Here is a 17,166-nt window from a genome sequence, read left to right as displayed (position 1 = left end):
TAGTGGTTTTGGCATCATGAAAATTGACTGACCTCCTCTGACTGACCCTTAGAAGTTCCTCGTAAATGGGTTTTTTTTTCTTCCTCTTTGAAACTTGCCCAAGTACCTCATTTACAAGTTCTTGATTTGGGAGCCAAATGTTAATGAAATATGAAAAAATAATTATCAGTCAGGAGGTAGACTGCATCAGTTAACTGTCATTCATTTCAGTCAAGCTATTCCCCTCCCCGCCAAAAATGGTAAAGAAATGCATTTTTAAACTACAAGAACCAGAAGGCTCCTTGCCATCTCTTCAGACTGTTAACTGTGCACCATTTTCACCTTCAGAGCCACCCTGGTCAATTAAGATTCTCATCCTAAGAACATTTCAAAAGAAATTAAAAGTTATTCTCAAATGTAGAGAATGTCAGTGTGAAAAATATAACAGACATATTTGTATGGGTGGAGTAAAATGGAAATCACCCAGAAAAATAGAAACTAATTCCTATCTGATTCATGTTGGTGACTTCAATGGCAGGATATACACAGCACTCCACTCTTTGTTTGGAAACTGCCCTTTATTACTTCAGGTTAATTACATCCTCCAGAAGAGTCAACTCAAGGCTGATGGTGGGGAAAGGGAGGCAAAAAACAAATGTCCAGACAGGAACACACATATAGTGCTTTATATATGCAGTATCATTTAGCATTACTGCTAATTGTATACATTTTATATCTACATATTTACATGTTATTTTTCCCCACCCCAGACAAAAAAGAGAAAGCTCCTTGAGGGCAGGGATGGTTTCAGGTTTGTCTTTGTATCTACAATGCCCAGCACTATAGTAAGTAGCACTCTGTAAATACTTGCTGAAGTGAGCTGAACTTGACAGATGAAGAGAGTAAGGCTTAGAAAGACTGAATGACTTATCCATGACCATACAGTTAATTAGAGTCTGAACCAGGTCCTACAGTTACAAGTCTGGTTGTTTTTCTACTACTGTTTGAAAATTAATATCCATTTAGTTTTAATAGCGTAAAACCTTTTCAATCGGATAAGTAACATGCAAATAGCTACCACACAGAACAAGGTGATGATAGTGAATTTAAGAGAAAATTACAAACAAAACCGATACCAAAGAGGGGCATTTTGAATAAAAAATAAATTTCAAATAATAGGATTTCAGCTATGCAGTTGAAGTTAACACATGATCTGGAATTAGCTTATTACAAAATATGTAACTAATAAAAGCCTAGACCATCTTGAGTTAGCTATCAGCTTTTTCTCCAGGGAATTTGCTCACAAGAAAACAATTTTTTGGGTCTCATTTCTTATAGGGACTGTAGTCACTGCTGGTACCACCAAAATTAAGATAAAGGGCAAAACATCTCTAGAACAGGGGTTCTTCAACTATTGTACATCATACCCCTATTTGGCAGGCTGGTAAAGTCTATACACCCCTTCCCAGGAAAAAAAAAAAACACTCCTAAATGCATGAAATTGAATGCATACAGTTACAAAGGAAATTAAAAGTTAGTTTAAAAAAGTTGTAATTTTTCCCATCCAAGGGTTTATGGAATGTTTTGACAGAGTCCTTGGGGGTCTATGGATCCCAGGTTAAGAACTCTTTTCTACGGAATCAAACTCATAGCCACTTACCACTACGCAACCTCATTCAGCATTGAAGAATGGAATGACACTTTTTTAAAATTAAAAATGGTAGTCATTATCTGAGTAACAATCTTCTCTCCTGTACATGCCACTGTGACCTAAGCCTGACCTCTACTCATGCTGTTCCCTATTCCAACCCCACCAGGATCAGATCTTTGTAGCCCTGCAGCATTTCCCTTTCATAGAACCTCTGGAAGATGCATTTTCATGAAAGTGAATCCATTACTGTGGGTAGATGAGCAACTAAAATTATAAAAAATAAATAAATAAATATGTAAGTATTTATTTATAATAAAATATAATACATACTTCTAAGATAGATTGACAGATGTTTGTCACATTTAGAATGATCAAAATTTGTCATAGGCTCCACACCATAAGGCCTATTGAGTTACAGGGCCTTAAGTAGTCTATCTTGGGGTAATAGGGGGATTCCTTCAAAAAAGGAGGCATCCTACTTCTTCTCCCCTCCTCCACATCCTTCAAGGACTAAATTAATCATCACAATGCCCTCCCTGGGCTATCTTAACCTATGTTCATTTCGCTTTTCTAAATTTCTGCCATACTTGGAATTGCTATTACAGCTTAGCACTTAATTGTCCTGTCATTACTTAGTATGCATTGGTCTGATCTCTCCAATTACATTATGAGCTCTTTGATGGCTCAGCCCATGTAGCTTTTGTATCCCATGAGACACCTAGCACAGGCTTAGTACTATTGGCAGAGCTCATCATTCTTATTACTCAAGCTCAGAAACTAGGTGTCACTATTGATCCCTTCTCACTCCTTTTCTCCACATCATCAGTTACTAGGTCTAATCAGTACTTCCTCTATGTTCTTTTTCAAACTTATTTCTTCTTTTCCACTCCCACTAAAACCACTCTTGTCCAAACTTTTATTTCTTCTCTCATAGATGCTACATTCCCCTGCTACCAGTCTCTATCATGTCATTATTAGTCTCACTAAAAACATCACTTTTTTATATATCATTTTTTCCTCAAAAAACTTTCAATGACTCCCTAGTGCTTGTAGGATAAAATGTAAACTCATTAACCTAACATTCAAGAACTTACACAGTTTCTATGTACTCACACAACATTTAGTTTATTCTACTTGTATTACATTTTATACTCCATCGTATTATAGATTCCAACTAGACCATAAGTTCCTTGAAGGCAAAGACTATGTCTTATTACAGGACCCAGAACAGTGCCTTATACATTGTAGATGCTCAATGAGCTTAAATCACACTTGAGCAATTGAAAGGAGGAGCATTTCCCCATTTGGGATATCTTATGCCCCTACAAAACCAGACTGTCCTCCCACCTCCACCAATTTTGGGGTGCCATATAACAATTCCTGAGGTACCATTAAATATTTCTGCTCCCAAAAGATCATATACATTTTGATTTTTCATAGTGAGCACTCATTAAATACTGATAGATTGATATAGTGCCAGGCCCCATTTCCAGAGGGTATTCAGTAAATGTCTCGCTGATTGACAGCATTTTGAGTAGTCTCTGTCTAATTGGGCATCATGCAAATAAGCACTTAGAGATAACTCAAAATGATAAGGACAACTATGAACCAAGGTGATGTTTTTATGGGAAACAGAATCTGGCATCTTTCACAATTCAAAATTACTTGGTATTTGGGATTAGAGAAAGCAATAGAGAAGAAAGGCTTTTGCAAGGGACTTTGGGAAGGGTAAAGGGGATCTGTCCTCTCTTCCTCCACCAGTTAGAGAGATGATGGGGATATACTGATGATTATTTTGTGGCCTGGATTGTTTAAAGCTCCTTCCACCCTCTCAGAACTTAACCGAGATTGGGAGGGAAAAAAATTAAATCTTAGGAAATAGGACAATAAGAATATTAGCAAATAAAGATAGGAAAATCCATTGATCCAAGGAACTCCAGAATGAAAAAATTCACTCTACCAATACAGGCTAGCACCTCCTCTGCCCCCTCTAGTCTTGGAGAGTTGCCTAGAACACTGAGAGGTTGAATGATTTACCCAGGATAACACAGCTAGTATGTGTCAGGCCTCCAACCTAGGTTTTCCTGGCTCCAAAATGGGCTCTCTAATCAAAGGGGGGAAAGTACTTAACAGTTTCCTCAAGGAGATCTGTGATCTTGTTACTCTGAATATTGTCTCCAATAACACAGATAGCAACTCAACCATTCCTAGGATTCATTCACAACTCATCTCATGTTCCCCCATCTGTTCCCAGGGGATTCACCCAACGAGGCACAAGCCTTCCTTGTTTTCTCTTGACACTGCAAGTACTTATCAGTTGTAACTTCTTGCCATCTGACCCATCTATATTTTACACATATCTTTTTTTGAGAATAGCCTTATCAAAATTCTTTCTTTACAATGTCTTTCAGCCTACTCAGGCTTACCAGGGACATTTCCCTAATCCACTGATCAACAGTACAGCAGATGAAGAAGCCTCTGCAAACTTGCCACTCTTGGGGAACTTCTAGCCACTGGAGTTGGATATTATATACTGTGGGAATGGTGTTTTCCTTTCATTCTTTTTTGCTTTCTCACTTAAATTTATGAGAAATTTATATAACTATAATTTAGCTTTTAAAAAATGTTTAAGGTGCTTCAAGAATCCTGAAGGTGTTAAATAACTTCTAAGCATGGCATTCATCTATTATCACCATTATTACTATATTGTCATTAATGCACTCTGCGCTTAGGTGTGCTTGGTTTTTTTTAATGTTCTCATTAGGAAATATAGATTTAACAATTTAAAAACTAATTTTAATCCTTCCCAAAGGTCTTAGGCCATCAATTCAGCTGAGACTTGGAATATTCAGAGTAATTTTTCTTGCAGTAACAATAAGCTTCCTTCTCTGTTCCTCCAAAAGCTCTCAATTTTGATCAAGGATAACATAATAATAATAATAAGTAGCATTTATATTATATCTACTATGTGCCAGGCACTGTGCCAGTCACTTTACAAATATGTCATTTGATTCTCAAAACAAAATTTGGGCGGTAAATACTATTCTTATCCCCATTTTACAGCTGAGGAAACTGAGGCAGACGGCAGTTAAGCAACTTGCCCAGGTTCACACAGCTTGTAGGTTTCTGAGGCCACATTTGAACACAGAATCCACTCCAGTACTTAGCTACCTAAGAGAAATACATCTTCAGCTGGAGCATGGTATTTGGTACTATTGCAGTTGTAATGATTTTACTGCGCACACACCTTTAAGCTGCCTTCAAGTCCCACCATTAGGAGATAATTGCTTTGGACTGAGTTTAAACCACTTCCTCGAAGAGAAAAATCTTCTGATCATAGTTACCAGTTTTTGCTGTGTGGTTAGTGGTAGTTTTTACCTGCCCCATTCTCTTACAAGCTAGGCATATTTCAGCCCTAGAATGAGAATTTTCCCCCACTAAGAGCAACTACTTTTCTCCTTTAGGAAGTAGCCCAGCCTTTCTTCCAAAGACTCCTTCCACAAAACAGGCTATTAACAATGTCATCTTTTGTACTGTATATAGGGCATTCCACTTGGGGACCTAAATGGACTTGAGGAAAAAAATATACCCACCTAGTAGCTCCAACACCCCATAATTGAAAACCCAATTTCTTCCTCCCCACTATTTCCCATCCAACCTCTTGAATAACCTTCCCCCAGTCAGTTCCAGAAAAGGATAACCTAAATATGAAATGAGCCATCCCTCTCCCTGTTTGTCACTGTGACAAGTTAAAACCAAACCTCTACTTAAGCCTTTCTTATCAAAATGATCCATTCTCCCCTTTTAGCATGAATTGGGCTTTTTGTTATGGCAAACCTCAAATTATGGTTTGGTTTGGTCTCTCTGGTGTTTGCATTACCTCATTAAAAGCTGACAGAAACCCTCTGAGCATTCTGAATGGTGAGTGCTTTTACAAGCCATATCAAATATTAAGTTCCCCGACGGCATTTTTATTCTTGGCCAACCAAGGAAAACTTGAAGTGCCATACCAGGATATGATAACAATCTATCAATTTCCAAACATCAAAATTGTTTCATAGAAAGAAACCAAACAACCCAAAGGAGCACCAGAGGCTGAAAAACACAAATCGAGGAAAATCAAGCAACAACTGACCAAGATGCCAAAGAACATGTTCAACAATTACTAGGGATGCCCCAAACAAGCAGGGAGTTCTCTGCTATTCCCATGATGTTCCCAGAAAAAAATCAACCCTGTACTGCCTAATAGACTGGTTTTAAGACTAGAGGAAGAATATTTGATACTTCTAGGGGGGGAGATTCTAATAAAATACACAATCCAACCACCTTAGCCCAAAGAAAAAGGGAGTGATAATATTGCACACTAGAGTTAAGAGAGACAGCAGTATTTATTGCAGAATACTCCTACCCTGAAGAAGGCATTTTCCACAGCATCAATTCAAAACCAGGAGCTGCATAGACAGGGTCTTCATCTAACATGCTTTATAAACAGGAATTTGGCGGGGGAGGGAAGGCAGAAGAGGAAACATATCATTTACAGTCTCAACAGAAAGTTACCACCTCCAAAGAAAGTTAGACCAAGGAGAAAATGAGGAGCTGCTTTCTTGTTTCTTTAAATGACACAAAACAAAGCCATTAATTATAAATGCATCAACGATGCATTTATACTTCAGTACCTAAAGGGAAGAGTGAATACTAAGGATTCACATTCTTCTAATACTATCTAGTACTTGCCCCTACATCCCCTCCAAAAGGTTAGCAATAGAACTAGTGAACAGAAAAGTTGTTTAATATATGAGAAAGGAAGGGTTGCTGAGAAACCTCACCTGTTTTAATTCCTGCCTTTGATATTTAAATAGACAGCTTGGCCAGAGACCTGACATACATCTTTTTTTTTTTTGGTCTCATTTTCTCCATCCTCCAGCAAACTCTGTTTCCCTATAGTTTCTAAGCAGCACTAAAAAGGATTGTTTTCTGAAGTTCCCTAGCTCTCTTATCAGCTAGGATGAAAAAACAAATCCAGCTGAACCCACATTTCTGAAGGTCATTTAGACTAATGTGAAAACAACTGCCAGGTGTTTTTTATGTGGTATGAAGGGCTATCTGCCATGAAGTCAGCTGCTTGCTTTCTCTGGGAAATGGAACATCTTGTCAGAAAAGATAAGACAGGTGCTTATTTAACTAAATTTTATATTGCCTTCACCTACTATTACATCTGAATGAAAACCTCAGTGTTCAATTCCCAAACTATTCTTGTCTCCCCATATACAGAGACTTGTATCTTTAAGTCCAGTGACAGACTTTGAAGTATTGGAAACATGCCCCTACCTAGAGCAAAAAATTATTTTAAATATTTGTTTACAATCCAAAGCAAGGTGTTTCGCTGTTTGTTGTCGCTGTTGTTGTTGTTTTAATAAGGGCCAGAGAAAGCTCCTAATACTGTCTTTACAGAAAAAGTTCTGTAAGGTATAAATTACACTGATAGAAACAGAGAAAAGAAACTCCATTCTCCCCTTTCCTCACCCCTACCTCCTTGGCTTCTATAAATCTCAAATAAAACACTTGCAGTCACCAATGAAACAGGGTTCTGACAAAAATCAACCCATGCACCAGAAAAATTATGTTCTATGAAGTGGTTGCCAAAATAAGCATCTATTGCTTCAGGTCTGTTTTAAGAGCCAATGGGAATAGACAACTTTGATTATGTAAAATCAAAAGCCTGTTTGCTGGAACAAAATCAATGCAACTAGAATAAAGAGAGAAATTGCTTTTTTTGGAGGAAATAAAGCAAATAAATCTGATAAAAGTTTTATATCTGAGGCAAAAAAGGGAATTGATACAAATATAGAAAGCCAAGAGTCATTTTTCCAAGAGATAATGACAGCTAATGACAATGATAATTATGATCATGATAAATTGTCAGCACATTTCCCAAGAAGAATCACACATTTAAACCATATGAAAAAAATGCTCCAAATCACAAAGAAAAGTGAAACAACCCTAAAGATATACCTCACACCCAAGATGGCAAAGACACTAAAATACAGAAATAGTCAATGCAAGATGGCCTTCAGGAAGAGAGGCACACTAGCACAGTGTTGGTGGAGCTGTGGATTGGTCCAACCATTCTAAAAATTGGGAGAAATGTTGAGAAACTGTTCAAGCTGTTTTTCTGAAATCCCCTTGGCTAACAATATAGCCTCACTGAGGTCAAAGACAGACACTAAAGCCAAACCATTTATATCAGCACTTTACAGGGTAGCAAAAAAAAAAAAATTCTGGAAATGATGTGGATATGCACTAATTGGGGACTAGCTGAACTAATTGTGGTATGTGGATGTAATGAGCTATTATGCAGTAAAAATTTACAAATATGCCAAATTCAGAAAAACACAAGACTTGGATGAACAAATACATAGTGAAATAAACAGAATCAGAATATAACATGCTTAACAATTACAATAATATAAACCAAAAATCCCCTAAAAGGCACGCAAACTCAATTTAATCATCATAACCAATTTCTATCCCAGAAAATAGATAATGAAATATACCTACCTCTCTGCTCCCAAGAAAAGGGAAGGGAACTATTGGAGTGGCTGGATGAATCAGGGAATGCAGTCAATGTTTAGGTTGGTTTTGTTTAACTGTTTTTCTTTGTTATAAGAGAGAGTTCAACAAGTAGAAATGTATCTTCCTATAGTCCAAAAATAAAATATATCAATGAAATTTTTTTTAAAGCCTTTATTCATTTCACCTGAAGTACTTTTTTCTTTTTCTTTCTTTTTTTTTTTACTATTTTACAACAGACAGATTAGTACATATGCATTAAACATATCACTAGAGGAGCCATCTTAATTGGGCCCAACATTTGTAAAAAAGGAAAGGAAAAAAGAAAGGAAAAAGAAAAAAGAAAAGAAAAGAAAACAAATGAGTGCATAGATTCTTCCTAAAAATGAAGCTTGTGACAGCCCAACTGATTTAACTGTGGGCAAGACTGCTCATGAACCAAGTCAAATCAGTTTAAATTTTTAAATATAATTATATATATGATGTTTAGATACATGGCTAAGAGAGTTACTAGTGAGAGGAAACCATTAAAAACAAACTTCTTCAACTCACTGCAATGTACTTTTGGTTCTGATACGTTGAACTTTCAGCCTTGGACATAGGAAGCTTATTTAAAAATGTACCATTAACACCCTAGAATCTCATTAAGTGCATGTGATTTCATAGCCACCTGCTTTACTCTAAAACCTCCTCCCCATAGCACAGAATTTCCCACTTAAATCAATAACTAGGTTAGCCTTGCCCTCAGAATGGGAACATCCACCACCTGAGGAGGACGGTTCCTGTGGAGTAGAAGGAAAAAGAGAGAGATTCAGTGGGCACAGAATCACTGGAATATACCCAGAGACATGTGAATGAGGCATGTAGTTGCTTATTGTTTTCCCGCTTCTACCTCCCTTGGGTCGGCCTCTTTACACATGACCAGAAAGAAGCAAAGATTACAAACTAGTCCAGGGTCAGAGCTGCAAGAAGCAAAGATGGGTTCTGTCTACCTTGATACCAGAAAGGAGTTCTAAAAAATGTGATTTTAAAATAATCAACCATGCCACCGAGGCAAAAAAAAAAAAAATCAACTCACTTCTTCTGGCTGAATTACACCCTGGCTCTAGGCTCTATGAATTCATTACTGGAGAGAAAATATGCATAAGGAGAGGAGGAGAAAAAGAAAAAGAATCCAGATCTTAACTCCAGGTGCACCAACTAAATTTGGACAGAAGGAAAGTATAGCAAAGGTGAGGAAGAAGCAAAGAAAGAACAATTTGATTGTTGTTATCCAGGCGTGTTCACTCTTTGTGACCCCAGGTGGGGTAGTCTGGCACTTCCTTCTCCATCCATCCACCTCAGCCCAAAGAAACAGGGAGTGATAGTATTGCACACCAGAGATAAGAGAGATAGCAGTATTTACTGTAGAATACTCCTACACTGAAGAAGGCATTTTCCATAGTGCCAACTCAGAACCACAAGCTCCAAAGATGAGGCCAAACACTAAAAAAGAAAGAAAGGGGGGGGAAAGGAAAAAAAAAAAGAAAAGATGGAGAAACGGAGGCAATCTGAGGGTTAAGTGACTTGCCCAGAGTTACACAGTTAGCAAATGTATGATGCCAGATTTGAACTCAGAAAGAGGAGCCTGCCTGACTCCAGGCCTGGTGCTCTATCCACTGCGTCACCTAATGGCCCTTAACAGATAAATAAGATGGAAGCAAATGCAAATAGAACAGCCCAGGACACTGGTCTTTAGAGAACAAGCAAAATGACAGCATGTTATAGAAAAGAAAGGTATGCATTCCTTCTATTCTATTATGATAAGGAGGTTGGTGAGAGTGGGATACTGTATTCCTTAAAGGAGACTTAGACATTAGAAAAATGCAGAGAAATTAGGTTGTATCCTGAGAGAAGAGGTTCAAATAACTAGAAGAAAAGACAAAATGACTGACAAAAATTGAAGGAATAAAAGTAGGACCCATGGCTGACCAACAGCCACTCAAGGCAAATACGACTGCAAACAGACTCCAAAATACCTGCTTAGGAGAAAGGATTCATCCCATTCTATAAGGGAGCAGCTCAAAAATGCAATCTGTATACCAAAGTTTTATTGACATGATAGATAGGATTAGCTTCTCCCTGTCTAAAATGTGAATCTGCTCTTAGATATGGACTATGACAAACCAGGGCAGGATCCAAAGAATAGAATGGTAGATCTTGGTCATCTCCAAGGGTCCTTGAAGTAAAAGATCATGAAGCATTGGCTCCCCTGATTTCATACCCCACCCCCATCCTGAAGGTGGTGCCATTAAAAACAGGAAAAACAGTGCTGGACCAGAAGGGAGGCTTAAAGCTTCCATATTTGTTATTGGCTGTTTGTCTTGATTAAGAGCATTATAAATGGTTTGATCATTGTCAAACAAGACAGAGATTTTGTGTGTGTGTGTGTGTGTGTGTGTGTGTGTGTGTGTGTGTGTAGGTATAGGCGTAGATGAGTACTTGTAGGGAAAATCAATACATTTGTTTTAAGGAGAAAAGAATGATGTGTATTCATGGCTGAGGACATTGTTGTGTAGACCTGAGTTGGCTATGTATGCTTAAGAAATGAGGAGCAACACCAGCAGTGTGCGACATGCACAATGTGAAGGGGAATGTACTATCCTCTTAGCCTCATAGGTAGGATACATAGTTGACTCTAGGCACCCAACCTGAATTCACTCCTTGTAGATATATTCAATTTTATGTCAGAAACGCAAGAAACCGGGCAGTTCCCTAGCCTCAGGGCAACCAAGTTAACAGATTACAGGCATTCTCCAAAGTCAACTAAAAAAAAAGCCATATCTGAGCACCCTATACCCACACAAAAAGAAACATATAAGAAGTTATGGCCTCCTCTATTGTCAGCAAAACCTGATGGATGAGAAATCCAACTGGGAAAGATGGAGGTCAAGCATCAACTTCCACCAGGGATACCTGACCTGCAGCAAAAGATCACCATCCAAACTAAAGCACTAAGAGCTATCACTGACGTCTGCTACTTCTGAGGAGACTTACAAATCAAATACTGATGGGCAAAGGGGGAAAGCACTTCATGAAAAGAGTCTTCTTGCAACAGAGGATGTGAGTCATCCACTGGGCAGGGAGTTGAATTGGATGGCTATCGGGTTTCCTTCCAGCTCTAGGACTCTAGGATTTTATGATCAGCCCTTTATTCCAGAATAACATAAGGGTCCTAGCCAACATGTCTTGTTTCTGGAAGACTTGTACCTGCCAAAAAATGACATTCAACTACCTGTGGAATGTTGCCGTGTTTCATGCAAAATGGCATGTCTCACAGGATACCAAGTATTATATGATTTAGAACTATAAGGAATCTTAGAGGATATCTTATGAATATTGCCCAAAAATAGCTCCCAAGGCTTGGGTTACTGAAAGCTTCTTCCTTAGTGGGTATATATTTCAAACACAATCTTACCTCGGAGTGTTTTATGTTTATTGGACATCCCCTATCAGTCAACTTTTCTTTCTGTCTCTCTTTTTACAGATGAAGAAATTGAGGCACACAGAGGTGGTAATGTGCTGTAGTTCACACAGGTCAAGGTCACTGGTATTAAGTAGCAAAGCCAAAACTCACATTCCAGGTCCTCTCATTCCAAATCCAGTGTTCCTTTCATACACCACACTGATTTTCCCCACTCCACCCCAAGACTTGAGTTAGGCAGCATCATAATTGTCCTTTACCTCTGATGGATTATGTTCATGGATAGGAGGAGTGGGAGGAGAGAAGTTATAAGTCAAACTAACATGAAGAAAGCTAGCTGCAGGTAAGTGAAGAACCCACCAAGGGAGTACTTCAAGCTAAATAGCAAGCGCATGCACTGAAAGCCACAACAACCAAACATCCTCTCTTCTAAATGCTACTAAACAATCCTACTGGCATCATCATACCCAGAAGGCAGAGAGATAGATCTGGAAAGAGATGACTTTGAGATAGAAGACCCAATAAAGGAGAAACACCCTAAGAGCAGACTGTACATGAAATATATATACAGTATGGAAGAGGCTTTCAGAAGCCAGGACTTGGTAGCTATTTGGGGCAATAAAAGCATTTAGGAGTCCTAGATTTCACTGATTTTGCATTCCCTTCTTCCTCATTTTACTGCTGACTTATTTCATATCTTAAGTCAATATGAATGGCTCAGTTTCTCCATTTGTATAATAGGACTAATCCATATAAGCACACTAAAAAAAAAAAACTCAAGTTGAAGGTGCAAGATTATTGCACCATTATTCAAATTACAAGTCCACAGAAAGACTGCCTCTGATACATTCTAACCATGAGACCCTAAGCGACTCATTTAAGTTTTTAGTAGCTCAAGCAACTCCCTCAGACTCTAGATTATAGACAAGTTCCCACTCTGTATGAGTGAAAGGCATTTCTACATGAGACAGTGTTCCACACTGATGAAATTACAGTTCTAGGCATCTAAAAAATTAACATATACTCATACATTTATATATTCAAAGTAAACTTATAATTCTACAAAAGTAACAGCCTATTTTCATAGTTTTTGCTAATATTAATTCAGCCTTACTCTACACAAGTCCAAGCTAAACCATGTGATCCCTTTGGAGGTCCTGGAAAGAACACCATGAAAAGTACCTGCCCACATTCTGAGGATTGGGGGGTGGGAGGAGGGGGATGAAGAAAGAGATGACTCCAAGCAAAGGGAAAGGATATTGGAGTGGGAGTCGGGAAAACTTGGTTCTAGCTCTGGTTCTGTCACTGACTTGCTGAATGATGTGAGACAGCACCAGTCTGGAGCTTAGTTTCTCCATTTTTGAAATGAGAAAGTTAGACTAGTATGATCTCTATGGCCTTCTCTAAGATGCTCTGAAATTCTAAGTCTATTATATTGGCATCAGCATCTTTGAACATGAAGGTAATAAGATATAACTCTACCTCCAGGGCTGTGGCTGAGACTGATCTAGAAGTGAATGAAGCAAAGAGATCTCCTTCATGATATGCAAGTCCTGCCCTGACTTGGTACCAGGGTAGCCAAGCCTGAATATGTGTAAGGAGAGGGGGCAAGGCAATGGAAACAATCAGCTGGAGCCTGGCTCAGTGTTGGCCCACATTTCAGGGGAGAATATGAGAAACTACCTCCTGCCTTTTAGCTTTTATTTCTTTCGGACTTAGAAGTTTGTGATACAGTTGGAAACAGGAAGCAAGAAGGGCATGAGACTGTTTTACAAACATCTCTGGAGGGGGATTTGTTAGCAGTGTAGAATAGAATATCTTGAGTTTCTGGCTTTCAGGTCAAAAGCTTCTTCATAATAGTTGATAATGCTTTCTACAATACTGATTCCCATACTGAAAAAAAAAAAAAAACTCCTCAAACCCTTTCCAAATACAGAAAGAGGTGCTCACATTCATTTTAAGATGTCAGCATTTAAATTTTAATATTTCTCACTAGGGAACCACTTGTGAAAAACACTGGCTTTATTCTAAATGTCTAAAACCTTTATAACAAATAAGATAGAGGAATAATAGCAGAAGGTAGATTGTTGTTGAGGGGTTTTTTAAAATCACAAAACCAAATTCATTTCTTCTTCTTCTAGCCTTCAAGAAGAAGGCTAATTTTTCTGTAAGGCTTTACTATTTAATTATCCTACCTCTCTTAACAAGCCCTTCACCATTTTTTTCCCCTTTTTTCTTCCTCGGGAATATGTCAGCAGTAACCTGGGTGAGAATCCTCGAAGAGGTGTGGTTTTGTTTTAACAAAGTGCCCACTCAGCATCATTTTGTGGTAGTGCAGGTTGGGGGTACGAGATTGAGGCCAGGATATGGAAGAGGAGAGGAGAAATGGCAACCCATAGATCCACTGCTCTCCACCCTTTAGCTGAAAATATCATTCGGGCACTTTCTCCTCAAAAGGCACACATTCCTCAGTACACACTCACGAAAACACACACACACACACACACACACACAGTGCACTCAATATAGAAATACTTATAAAGAGTAAACACAATATATACACACACAGGAAAAGGAAAGAGGATGCAAACATTCACCTTCCCACAAATAAGGGACTTTAATGGTTGTGGTGGGGATGGGGTGGGAGGGAGAGCTCTCTCAGTGGATCTCTGAACTAAGGGTGACAGAAAAGATTTTATTTTGCAGTCTGTGATGAGAGAAAAGGGTGGGATCAACAGGAAGAGAGCTGAGCTTTGAAAGGTGGGGCTCAGAGGAAGAGACCTATATAAAAGATGTGCAGGTAATTTGGAGAGCTGACCCGGAGATAGACAGCGGGGTGTGTTGGAAGGTCGGGAGAGGAAGAGGGAGCTGCATAGGTTGCCGAGTTTCTGTTGCTACCACTCAGAGAGAGGGCAGGTGACCGTAGAAGGAAACTGAGTCAACTGAGAAGACGATGCTTTGGGGAGGAGTCTCTGGGAGGAAGCACCTTGGAGAGGGCTTGAGAGGCTGGAGCAGGGCAAGCTCTCCGGCCCTTGGCCGTTGCCCTTTGCTCTGCTCCTGCTGCACCTGTAACTACCTCGTTCCCTCCGCCGGGTACAGCCCGGTCGGCTCCATGCTGCTACCAAGGCTGCCACCGCCTTAATCTCCTCCTCCTCCTCCTTCTCCTCCTCCTTCCGCAGCTCCTCCTCTAGAAGCTGCCAGTCTCCAGTCCCGCACCTCCCTAGCCCTTGCATCCGAGGTCTCCCACCTCGAGCTCACCTCGCCCCGCACCCGTCCCCCAACCCCCACCCACGCCTCGCCCCAGCTGGCCGCCCTGCGCTCACTCACCGAACCTCCCCGGGAGCGGGCGGCCGCGGGTGGCGGCGGCGGCGGCGGCGGCGGGCAAGGCTGGCAGGAGCAGCAGCAGTAGCGGCAGCAGCAGCGGCGGCCGGCCGCGGCGCCGGGGCCACGGAGCGCGGCTGGGACCCCATCACGCCTGGCCCATCGCAGACTGCCCGCTGAGCGCGGCTCCTCGCTGCGCCTCGCTCGCTTTCTCGCTCCGTCTCTCTGGCCTGGGGCGCTCACTCCATGTCTGCTGCTGGCACCAAGGGAGGCTGGAGGGGATGGTGAGGGCTGGATGACCCGACGACGGACTGAGGGAGGAAGCGGGGGATGGACCGACGCGTGGAGGGGGTGGAGGAACGCAGTAGGAGAGGGCGCAGGAGGGAGGGGAACAGGAGGGCTGGGCCGGAGCGGGAAAAGGGGCGCGGAGGCAGAGGCAGCAGCAGCTGCTGTTCCCCGGTCCGGCCTCCCTCCCTCTATCTCAGCGCTCCTGCCGCACCAAGAAAGACCTCGCAGGCTTCAACACCCAGGACAGCGCCTAGAGCCGCCTGCCCGCCCCCTTGGCCACGCCTCCCTCCTCCCCGCCCCCCCAGCTTCCTATCTCCCCGCCTCCTTGCCCCCTCCCTCCAATAGTTCCCCCCACACACACACACCCTCCGCCTTCTCTGTAGTCTTGGGTGCTGCAGAAGCACAACCATCGGCTCTTTCCTTCTCTGGCTCGAACCCGTGCCCTGCCTGCATCCACCTGGTCCTAGTGATCCGTCTTCTATTCTGCACGCTCCTCTGCTCCTGCCCGGGAAGGGGGGTGGTTGCTGTTTCTTAGACTGTACCCCTACCTGGTTGCTTTTCCTGCTGCGGGGCAAGAGGGAAGTAGAAACGGGGAAATCTGACCCCGAGGACCTGTAGGTGCCCTTCTGGCTCCCCAGTTTAGAGACCTTCTGAGTCTCTAACCTAAAGGCAGAATCAGGGTTTGCATTTTGAATTTCTTCACTTTGAGGCTTCAGTTTCAGAAATTTCAACTTAAAGTCTGACTCCACCACCACCAACAACCGATTAAAAAAAAAATCCAAAAGGTAAGGTTGCTGAGCCCATCCCTCCTCTAGTTATTTTTGGGTTTTGTTTTTTTCTAGTAACACTATTGGGCTGCACTGAGCAATCTGAACCCTCTCATCCCTACCGTTGTGATCAAGGTAATAAATTAGACTTTTGCTTCTTATAAGAAGCTAACTAGTCTTTGTAGAGATACAGTTCCTTGTCTTGGCCTCTTTAAGGGCTCTCAAAAATTATGACAACTAATTCAGACCCTGCCATTGTTGCCTGCTGTCCTTAAATTATAATCCAGCATTTACCTACCAGTTCTTTAATAAAAGTGTTAAAGAAAGCTTAGCAAGACAGAATCTGGAATCTTCTTGTTGTGTTATCATAACAAAATGTTGTCAGATAATCTACAACATATTGACTTAGATTGAGGGGACAGCTCCCTGGGCTCCTGCTGAAGGAGAGGTCTCAAGCCACCAATTTTCCTAGTTCCACTCCTGAGCCTACCTTCAGATGAATCTAAGATATTCATATAGACAAAGAAAGAGCCCCAAACAAAACTGTATTCTGTCATGTCCCCATCTCTTTAAGTGTCCTTCCTCTTTATGAGGGGTTTAATGCCACCCCCATTACTATGCCTCATTTGTGCCTAAATGCAATCTGATACTCCAGACCTATCTTTCTACTCATCCATCAAGCTTAACCATCCTGCATTCCATTCCCTCTGTTCACTGCTTAGTACTAGTATATTAAGGTATTGATGCCTGGTAAAGGGTTACCTTCTTAAGGACCGTTTAATAATAATAATGATAGCTTACATTTACATTGAGTTTACTATGTTCCAGGCACCCTGCAAAGCACTTTACAACTATTATTTCATTTGAACCTCATAGCAGCCCTAGAAGGTAGAGGCTATTATTATCCACATTTTACAGAGGAAGGAAACTAAGGCAAAATAGAGGTTAAAGTAACTTGCCTAGGATCACACAGCTAGTGTCTAAGGCTGGAATTGAAGTCTTCCTAACACCAAGTCTAACCCTCTATGATTTGCACAATCTACCTGTTTAATATGTAATCAGAAATTTTAGAGCTGGAAGGAAATTGGAAATGATCTACTCCAGTCCCCTCATTAAACAGATGAAGA

The 17,166-nt window shown here is 40.8% G+C and overlaps 1 protein-coding gene across 1 annotated transcript in view; it reads right to left on the bottom strand.

Annotated features, from left to right (window-relative positions):
• Positions 1 to 15,129, bottom strand: part of PTPRN2 (protein tyrosine phosphatase receptor type N2) — a gene marked incomplete at its 5' end in the record, with an annotated part of 1,499,790 nt that extends 1,484,661 nt beyond the window's left edge. The window contains one exon of the mRNA XM_078149736.1: positions 14,991 to 15,129. Within this exon, the coding sequence (XP_078005862.1) occupies positions 14,991 to 15,129 (139 nt within the window). The remainder of the gene's footprint in view (positions 1 to 14,990) is intronic.
• Positions 15,130 to 17,166: the final 2,037 nt, after the last annotated feature.

This window comes from Phascolarctos cinereus, unplaced genomic scaffold (genome assembly GCF_003287225.1).
Source record: "Phascolarctos cinereus isolate Bilbo 61053 unplaced genomic scaffold, phaCin_HiC Scaffold_1;HRSCAF=81, whole genome shotgun sequence".
In the NCBI taxonomy this organism is placed as follows: domain Eukaryota; kingdom Metazoa; phylum Chordata; class Mammalia; order Diprotodontia; family Phascolarctidae; genus Phascolarctos; species Phascolarctos cinereus.
Note: the sequence above shows the minus strand (reverse complement) of the source record. Positions and strands in the feature narration are given on the sequence as shown.